The sequence below is a fragment of the Scardinius erythrophthalmus genome (genome assembly GCF_964197995.2).
Source record: "Scardinius erythrophthalmus genome assembly, chromosome: 2".
NCBI lineage: Eukaryota > Metazoa > Chordata > Actinopteri > Cypriniformes > Leuciscidae > Scardinius > Scardinius erythrophthalmus.
Genome location: NC_138222.1, coordinates 41,901,481 through 41,912,215, shown reverse-complemented (window position 1 = coordinate 41,912,215; position 10,735 = coordinate 41,901,481). Strand labels below are relative to the sequence as shown.

Here is a 10,735-nt window from a genome sequence, read left to right as displayed (position 1 = left end):
GCTCTGTCAGTCCCCTCAGTGCAGGCTACTGCAGCAGCTTACACCGCAGCCAACGAGCCAGTAATACCACTCGCTCGCCTGCACACAAACGCCGTTTTTACGGCGGCCCAAATAAATCTCAGAAAGAGTGTAAATTCGGGCTTTCCGGCTCCGGCCGAAGGTGTTGTAAGTGTAGAAAATGTGCCCACTCCCACGTGCTCACTGCTTCACACAAACACGATCCCCATGGTAACGCGTTCAGAGCGCTCTCTCATAAAGCGGTCACACGCCGCTCGAGTGATAAGTGTAGTAAATGTGCCCACAACTCTGTGCTCACATCTACCTGTAACTCGCTCTGCCACTTGGTTACCCCGGGCAACAGCGGCTCAAGCCGAGGGTGTTATAAGTGTAGAAAATGTGCCCACTCCCATGTGCTCACTGCTTCACACAAACAGGGTCCCCATGGTAACGCGTACAGAGCGCTCTCTCATAAAGCGGTCGCAAGCCGCTCGAGTATTAAATGTAGGAAATGTGCCCACAACCTTGTGCTCACACCTACCCGCTGCTCGCTCTGCCAGCCAGTTACCTTGGGTCACGGATCCTCTAAAGCTCCCAAACACTGGCCGTGTCATAAGTGTAAACCCTGCGCCCGCTCACGAGCACGCGCACTCACTTGTAGACATGATAATCCCCACGCCTCTCTCGCGCCTGGGTTGTTTGACAGCAAATCACGCTCCATCCGATGGGACCGAGCTACTGAACGCTGTACAGTCGGCCAATACTGTTTACCAGCCCCCGTGTTCGAGCACCAGCGGCGCGCGCGCCGCGCCTTTCTCTCTGATACAGGCTCCCCATCCCGCGCAGCGCGGCGATCTGAGCCCAGAGACCATTCGACCCCTAGCTATGCATGCGGAAGCATGGGAAGCGATTCAGGGCGCGTCAGAATGGGTGCTGAAAACTATAAAACACGGCTATTCGCTTCAATTCGCTCGTCGCCCTCCGCGCTATACAGCACAGACGGAGACGAGAGTGAGTTCAGAAGCGGCGCACTTGCTTCAAGCAGAAATAGCGAAGCTGCTGCGCAAAGGGGCTATAGAACAGGTTCATCCTTCTTTGAGCGAGTCGGGCTTTTACAGCCGCTACTTCCTCGTGCCCAAGAAGGACGGAGCGTTCAGACCTATTTTAGATCTGAGACATCTGAACAAAGCCCTCATGAGACGGCCGTTCAAGATGATCACAACCAGAAAAATCCTCGCGCAGATTCGCCCAGGAGACTGGTTTATCTCTCTCGATCTAAAAGACGCATACTTTCAGATCCAGATAACTCCCCGTCACAGGCCATTCTTGAGATTCGCCTTCGAGGGTCGAGTATATCAGTACACAGTCCTGCCGTTCGGCCTGTCTTTGGCACCCCGTACATTTACGAAATGCATGGACACGGCCCTCGCTCCCCTGAGGAAACAGGGAATGCGAATACTGAATTATCTGGACGATTGGCTTATTCTAGCGCAGTCAGAGACGGAACTTGTGTCTCACAGAACAGCGCTTCTCAGCCATCTGGAGGAGCTGGGTCTCTCGGTCAACTGGACCAAGAGCTCGCTATCACCCCGTCAGTCAATTTCCTTTCTTGGAATAGAACTGGACTCGGTGGCTATGACGGCCAGACTGTCGGAGCAGCGCGCGCGCCGCATCCGCCTTCTCGCCGCATCCCTCCAAATAGGCAGCCGGGTTCCGCTGAGGACATTCCAGCGTATCCTGGGGCATATGGCCTCAGCTGCAGCAGTGCTCCAGCTGGGTTTACTGCGCATGCGCCCGCTCCAACGCTGGCTGAAAATGCGCGTGCCCCACCGAGCCTGGGCGGCCGGCGGCTTGCGAGTCAGAGTGAATCAGGGATGCATTTCAGCCCTGCAGCCCTGGCTGGCAGCCGAATGGTATCACACAGGAGTGACTATGGGAGTGATTCCACACCGGAAAGTTGTCTCGACAGACGCTTCCAACCTAGGTTGGGGAGCGCTCTTCGAAGGCAGACCGGTCTATGGCCGCTGGTCAGACCAGGAGAATCTCCTACACATAAACTGTCTAGAGATGCTCGCGGTCGAGAAAGCGCTCAAACACTTCCTCCCATTCCTCCACGGTCACCATGTTCTAGTCCGTACGGACAATACATCGGTAGTGGCCTACGTGAATCACCAGGGCGGTGTCAGATCAAAGATGCTCTGCACCCTGGCGGAACGCCTCCTCGTGTGGGCTCAGCACTCTCTGCGCTCGCTGAGAGCCGCGCATGTGCCTGGCCACCTGAACGAGGGCCCCGACAGACTGTCCAGGGACAACGTTCCCCCTGGGGAGTGGTCTCTACACCCCCAAACAGTCCAGTCACTGTGGCGACGGTTCGGCAGAGCGAAAGTCGACCTTTTTGCGTCAAAAGACAACGCTCACTGCCCAGAGTTCTTCTCGAAGAACGAGGACGCGCTGGCCCAGATCTGGCCCAGCGGCCCGTTGTACGCTTTTCCCCCGGTCTCTCTGCTGCCTCAGGTCATCGAGAGAATCAGGGAAGCGCGCCACTCAGTGCTCCTCATAGCCCCATGCTGGGAGAACCAAGCTTGGTTCCCGGATCTAATACAGCTGGCAGACTCAGCCCCCTGGCCGATACCGGTGAGGAGAGACCTCCTCTCTCAAGCACGCGGATCGATATGGCATCCCCATCCAGAGCGCTGGTCTCTGCATGCGTGGAGCCTCAACGATTACACGCTAATCTGCCAGACGGGGTCATGAACACGATCATACAATCTAGAGCCCCCTCTACGAGGCGGCTCTACATGTCGAAATGGTCAGTGTTTAACACATGGTGCACTGCTAAGGGGCTCGATCCACAGACATGTGGGGTATCGCGAGTACTGTGTTTCCTTCAAGAGCTACTGGACGCGGGCAGGTCCCCCTCCACGCTCAAAGTCTATGTTGCGGCCATTTCAGCGCTCTCGGTTTCTGAGCAGGGCCGCGCATTAGGAAGGAACGAGCTCGTCATCCGCTTCCTTAGGGGAGCCAGGAGGATGAACCCCCCGCGACCCCCCTCGGTTCCTATGTGGGATCTCTCTCTGGTCTTGGAGGCCCTGAGAGCGCATCCCTTCGAACCCTTGGAAACTGTGGATATGAAATACCTCACGCTCAAAACCGTTTTTCTGATAGCACTGTCGTCAGTCAAACGAGTGGGAGACCTTCACGCGTTATCTGTTAACGCCGCGTGCCTCGAGTTCGGACCTAATGACTCCAAAGTCATTCTCAGACCGAGGCATGGGTACGTTCCAAAAATTTTGGGCACTCCCTTCAGAGCACAGGTCATTTCCCTCTCAGCCCTGCCGACGCACGGCAGCGAGGCCGATAGTAATCTCCTCTGCCCGGTCAGGGCGTTGAGAAACTACATTTCACGGTCCGCCGCTTTCAGGCGCTCGGATCAGCTCTTTGTTTCGTTTGGTGGGCGCACCAAGGGTCTCGCCGCCTCGAAACACAGTCTGTCCAGATGGATAGTGGACGCTATTGCTGCTGCTTATGCGTCTAAAGACCTGCAGTGCCCATTGGGCGTTCGAGCTCATTCCACTAGAGGCATGGCCTCGTCGTGGGCATGGTCCAGCGGGATTCCCATTCATGACATTTGTGCAGCGGCAGGCTGGGCCTCCCCCTCCACGTTTGTTAGGTTTTACAACCTGGATGTTCCCGCCTTGCAGGCGAAAGTCTTATCAGTCTAAGTCTCGCGTATGCCAGCCCACTATCTGTGCGCGGGCTACGTTGTGTGATTTAGCTCTACTGGTTGAGCTGCACTATACAGGGAATTGGCAGTTAGGACCGGCCGTGCCGCTCCTAACCCCCTAGTGTGTGCTTATGTACGGCGCTAGCCCTCTTCGGGCTGCCCGGCTCTCCGCTATCACGTTCCCCGGGCTCTCCCTGGGACTCATTCAGTGGATGCTGGGCGCGCACGGCGTTGACAAGGGCGTTCCCGTAGCGTAAGCTAACTACGCAATACGAGAGAACCTCTCGTAAGAGAACGTTTCGGTTACTCACGTAACCTCTGTTCTCTCTAGAAGAGGGAACGAGTATTGCGTAGCCCGCCGTGCTCGCGCCACGAGCTCATTTCGCTTCATGCGACAGAAACCAGAGAAGCAGCCTCCGAGCCCTGTTTATATACGCTAAGCCACACCCCTTTTCGCGGGCTGTGACGCATTAAGCGCGCCAAGCGCGCTCATTGGTCGTGACGTCACGCCAAGGGCTCAGCGGTAGGCTGCTGCAGTTGCCGCAGGGCAGCCAATGGGCACGCTAGTTAGCTTGCCCTAGGTCTGCAGGCTGCCGCACTGCGTTGACAAGATTATAAAAATTAAGGATAATTTTTGGCTTCAGTATCTCGAGAAAGAAAGGCTTTCCCGTAGCGTAAGCTAACTACGCAATACTCGTTCCCTCTTCTAGAGAGAACAGAGGTTACGTGAGTAACCGAAACGTTATCTTGTTATTCCCTGTGTATTTAAACCTTGTGTTCTCCTTTAGTCTGGGTTCGTTATCGCCAATGTAAGCGTGAGTGTTTGGTGTTTCCCCTGAGAGTTTGTTTATTAAATATTAGAAATTGTAATGCATAAGCAGCCAGACTTCTACGGACAATACACTATTATACAAACATATTGTACACTAAGTAAAGATTAAACAGAATATACAGAATAAACAAAAAAACAACAGTAAATATGTTTACAATATTTAACTACACAGAGTATACAAAAATGCACATGATGTAGGATATATGTATACAGTTGCAATTACAAGAGAGGCTGCATACAAAGTGTACATTTAATGTTTTCCCCTGTTATGCAAATGAACGTGACCAAATGTTATGCAAATTTTCCCCTGTTATGCAAATGATGAAGATTAATAGTGCCTCTGCTTTTTTTTAAGAGATGTATTATACAATTTTATTGCAGAAGGTACAAATTACCTTCTATATCGCTCACTGTTGCACCAGGGCAAAATCACTCCTGCTAAAATTTGTCCTCAAACCAACTAGCATGCCCCTCATGCTAGTTGGTTTGAGGACAAATTTTTTTGACCCCTTTCCCTTTTTTGACCCCCTGTTGAAAGGTGCCATTCATGATAATCACATGTTTGAAAGAAAGAAAGAAACCATAGATATTATATATTTTCTTTGAACAATATATCACTAAAACTTTACAACACACCTATTATAAAATACTAGCCTACTACATGATAATGCTGTAAATGAGTCCTACCTGTCGAGATACCAACCATAACGCTCTGCCTCCTCTTAAAAATAACATTATTATAGAGGTAAAATATAAACAAAAGTATTGTTTAGTGTAAAACATGCTGAAGATTAGCGAACAGGCTGCCAATTAAATAAATGATAAGCTATTTCCTCACTAAAGCTGTTTATTTAGCGTAGTGAAGCCTCTCTTCCATTGATATTCAACAAAAAACAAAAAAGCCTCTTGTATGAAGGTAATATGATGTCATAAGAATCGCATGCGCAGGGTAAGATTTGTAAAAGTGTACATAATATTGCAAGTGTAAATTAAATTTGCATGCGCAAGAGAAGATTTGTAAAGGTGTAAATCGCCTTTCAAGTGTAAGAAAAAAATATTTGCAGTATTGTTGTGGAAAAATTAATATTTTACTCTTTCTTATTTACTTTCTTAGACATTGTGTGGGTTTTCTTCCAATTCAATGTATGTGTGCACATGACAGGAACAAAGACACACACACACACACACACAGCAAAACAAATGGTCAGAAAGAGCCTTTTAACTCTTTAGTATGGGTAATTTGTCAGCAAAGACAGAGGGGTTATCTAGCCATAAATGAAAACCTTTAATTTGACCTCACACCTGCGAGGACAGTAAATAGGGTATAAGAAGGCTGTCTGTTTTCTGTGCGATTAGGTCTTGCTCCTCTCACTGGGGAGCTGCAGTGATTTTGTGACCAAGCCTCTTGAAGAGAATAAAACTTATTATCTTTAATACAATTTGACTGTTTCTTATGCCTTGATGCTGTTTGTTAATTGTTGTTTTTGCCACAACAAGCATTTTACTGTTATTCGTGTAATTCATGTATTTTGAAACAAGCATGAGTTCTTTGCTTATTTGTTTATTTATTTATTTAGCACATATGTGTGCATTAAAAGTAGCCTACATTTCGGCAAAGAGAACTTTCTGAGACAAATGAAGATAAAGATGTGTTCTGGTGACTGGCGTGTTATTTGAACCAATTAGATAAGAGTAAATCGAGAGCCAGTGAGAAGCTCATTTGATTGGCTACATTAAGAAGGTGGACCCGCCCTCCTCTTCGCGCTTGCAAAACTCAATGAGTGAGAGAACAGCGTCAAAACTGGAAGCGCAGGTAAAAGAAAGACGCAACTGTACAAATCGGATTATTTCGGGAACTTTTTTGCCCCATGCACACAACAAGTCATTTTGACATTTGCAACAGTTTATTGTTTTTTACACAAAGTTTGATTTAACGCATTTAATCTGTTTTGCATTTCCTGACTCTGTTGTTTTTGGTTGCAAAATTCTGTTCACAGGCTTGCAGTGCTTTTGGCCGTATTTGTGCGAAAAAACGTGCCAAAAGTGTATAAGCACGGAAAAATGGAAGTCAGAAGAATACAGATCCTATTTATATTGCGTTAGCACGAAGCTGCAGTTCCAAATACATGAATTACACTTACGAATAACAGTAAAATGCTGCAAATATTTTTTTCTTACACTTGAAAGGCAATTTACACCTTATCTTCTTTTGCGCATGCAAATTTAATTTACGCTTGCAATATTATGTACACTTTCACAAATCATACCCATCACATGCGATTCTTTATGACATCATATTACCTTCATGCCATGGTCTCCGTCCCTGCGTACTGACAAAGCCGGAGCGTTGGATTTAGCCGTTATGCTTTTTTGGCTAAAGGTTGCAGGCTTGCCTTCCAGTGGCTTTGGTGTATTTGACTCGAAGCGGCGCTGTGCAGATCGATCGGTGCATGACAAGACCTTCCCGCAAGAGCGATTAGAGCGCAGACAGCTCTGAATGCCTTCGAACCGCTTTGATGTCATACACCAATCTCTCTGTGGTGTGTCAAACACACCTAGACCATTGTAAACAGGCAAACAGAGTCATGTTTGGAACCGCAGAAGCTATTTTACAACCCAGGTTTATGAAGCAACATAAAGGACAATGATACACTGGATTGCCAATAAAATATGTTTATCTAATCTGAATTGATAACCTGTTACCGTCTGTCATTGAATCCTGGATACTTTGAAACTGCAGCACTTGTGGAATGTTCCTAATAATATATTCAGATGGAACACTGGACCTCTGCCTCCGTCCCGTAACAACACACTGAAAATCACTTCGGAGAAAAAGCCTCTACGGAGGAAACCTTTTCAATTTTCAGGTTATTCAAGTTGGTCAATTTTACATGTTGTGATTTATTGTTCGGCAACATCTAAAGGTTTTCCCTTGATAAAAAAATAGGTTTATTGGATTCCTGAGAAAATAGGCTAATCTCTTCCTTGTTGTATTTGCCAGTAAAGGAAGTCTTTGTCACCCTTTGATAAGAAAAGGATATAAATTAACATTTTTCCTTAAGCCAATAGAGACACCAAGAACACGAAACCTATTACCTACTACTGGCTCATGGAAATGGTAAGTTAATGTGCTTTATTGAATGTACAGTAATGAATTGATTGAAGAAAAATGTGCCGAATGTGAAACCGATTTGTCAACATCAGTTTGCTTTTAGTAAACATTCGCACAAAAACATGGAACCAAACACATCACAATTTCAGGTTTGCAAATTTTCAGAGTGTGGTTTTAATTTTAATTCTGAAGAACTTTTCTCCTTTTGTTTGCAGACTGTCTTTCTTATAAAAATGTTTTTAGGGATCCTTCTCAGTCTCCCACTGAGTTTATGGTTCTGTGAAGCTAAATCAAGTAAGTGTAATTATCTGATTTGATTGAAACTCATTTCTATTCAGAACGTCATCATATTTTTTTTATCACAATATATCACTATGTGACACATTTTCTGACTCACTTTTTGACTTGCATTACAGCAAAACCAGCGTTTACTCTTTTTATGATCTTTCTACAGTGGGAGCTATGTATGTAATACAAGAAACAGAAGCACCATGTATTAATATCAGTGATACCAAAAGCAACCATGAGCTTGAAAAACTTCTCGACAGAATTAAATACGTTGCTCGAAGCTGCAAAGAAATTCTTGACAAATATCAAGTTTATGAGGGTATGTTTTTTTTTATTTTTTATTTTTATCTTAAGGAATAACTCAATTTAGGTGACTCAGCAATGCTTCTGTTCACTCAGATGGCCTGTACTATCTGATCTCATCAAGAGGGGTCCTTTACCAGACGTTCTGTGATATGACCACTGCGGGCGGCGGCTGGACGCTGGTGGCCAGTGTTCATGAGAACAACATGTATGGAAAGTGTACTGTTGGTGATCGCTGGTCAAGTGAGCAGGGCAGCAACGCAAACCGGCCTGATGGTGAAGGGACATGGGCGAACAGAGTCACGTTTGGAACCGCAGAGGCCGCTACAAGTGATGATTATAAGGTACTTTTTTATTATATCAATGGTTTTACAACCCTGATTTAAGGGAAGCAATATAAAGGACACAAAGTCCCTGGACTGACAATGAAAAAATGTTTATCTAGAATCTAAAACAGAATCTGACACAGTCTGTGTCCTTTCTGTCACTGAAAAGACAATCAATATTAAGCAATATTGAGAGATATTATCAATTTGACTGCACTGACACTATCGAATGAAAGCAAAACTTGAACTGAATATGAGCTGAATAATGATGATTATATTGTCTTTTCGGTATCTGCTTTACTTTATTGCAGAGCTGCATTATTGCTGAAACCAAAGTTGTTTCATTAATTCAGTTTTGCAACATTATCATTATGAAACTATCTACATTTTATAAAGCACTATATAAATAAATATGACTTGATTTGACAGAATCCTGGATACTTTGACATTGCGGCACAGGATGTGTCTGTGTGGCATGTTCCTAATAATATGGCGTTTGAACACTGGACCACTGCCTCCATTCTGAGATACCACACTGAAAATCGCTTCTTAACTCTACATGGAGGAAACCTTTTTAATTTATTTAAGGTCAGATACAATTTAATGACAGTTTTGAGTTTTAAACATTCCCAGAAATATAGGTGGCCAAACCTTTAAACGTTTATCTTAATTTTCGCAGAAATTTCCTGTGAGGTTTGGAGTCGGGACATGCAACATTGATAATGGACCTGCTATTCCAATAGTGTATGATACTGGAAGTGAGGATTCTACAGAAAAACTGTATGGACCCAATTCAAGAGGTACAGAAATACCTCTTGAGCCAATATTTTTTTCAGATATTTTAAAGAAAGTATAGCCACATAGACTGATTGTCATTAAATCTGTCTATTATTCAGTGATATGTGTATTATTTTTGCAAAGCATCATCAATGTTGAGATCCAATCACTTTAATGAATGAAAGCCATGTCGTGTGTGCATGGACCTTTCATGACAGATCATCAGTTATATATTCTGTGCTTTTTTTCAGGACTATTTGAACCTGGATTCATCACATTCAGAGTCTTCAATACTGAAAAGGCAGCCATGGCTATTTGTTCGGGCGTTAAACCAACCGGCTGTCATACTGAACATGTGAGTTTAACAAATATTATGGATTATTTACAACGGTGTTTATGAACAGCATTTGATCACCACAGGCAATTATTCATGCTTCGTTGTATAAATGAAGAGGAAATCCATTTATAGTACCATAATAAAAACAGAAAAAAATTAACTGCACCAATGTTATATGAAGAAATGCATATATGTTGTGTTGTTATTAATGCACTCATATTTTTGCAGTTTTGTATTGGTGGAGGTGGACACTTTCCTGAGGGGGTCCCTAGGCAGTGTGGAGACTTTACGAGTTTCGACTGGAATGGCTATGGCACTAATACAGAATGGAGTGCTTCCAGAGAGATAACTGAAGCAGCTGTACTTCTTTTTTATCGCTGACACTTTGAAACTAAAATGACCTGCTACTTTTTCTTCTCTCTTGAGATATATCACATTAATTAACATCTGATTGTTACATGGACAATTATTTATTTAAAGATATTTACTTCATCTAAGAATAAACATAATCTAAGAATAAGTTACATTTGTTCAGTTGGAATTTTAGGTAAACATGTTTAGGTGTTTTTAACTGATAAAAAAATAATTTGTCATTTATTGAGCAGCTTCTGCTAGTTTTTAAATACATAGCCAGTACTGTATACTTTAAAATACTGTTCATGTGTTTTTTTTTATTATAACTGTTCAAAAATGGAAACAAAAAAATAAATCCAGTGGACTGGATTTCCACTAACTTAAACATTTACAAAATATTCACATTTGTTCACACACACACACACACACACACACACACACACACACACACACACACACACACACACACACACACACACACACACACACACACACACACACACACACACACACACACACACACAAAACGTAGCAATTACTGTAAGATCTATTGAAACATTCTTCATCTCGTCACACATTAATTTTCTAAATTCTTTGTTTAGATATTTATTTTATTATTTTGGACAATAAAAGAAGGGTAAAAATGGCAGGGACTGTTTACTAAATATTAAAAACTTTACTGACA

General features: G+C 44.2%; 1 protein-coding gene across 1 annotated transcript; it reads left to right on the top strand.

The window, feature by feature from the left end:
- Positions 1 to 7,662: 7,662 nt before the first annotated feature.
- On the top strand, positions 7,663 to 10,077 carry LOC308705012 (intelectin-like; the record flags this gene model as incomplete). Its single annotated transcript, XM_081389812.1, has 8 exons — positions 7,663 to 7,671; positions 7,881 to 7,959; positions 8,120 to 8,272; positions 8,353 to 8,600; positions 9,012 to 9,170; positions 9,262 to 9,382; positions 9,611 to 9,714; positions 9,925 to 10,077. 8 exons carry the CDS (start codon positions 7,663 to 7,665, stop codon positions 10,075 to 10,077), a joined length of 1,026 nt encoding a protein of 341 aa, XP_081245938.1.
- Positions 10,078 to 10,735: the final 658 nt, after the last annotated feature.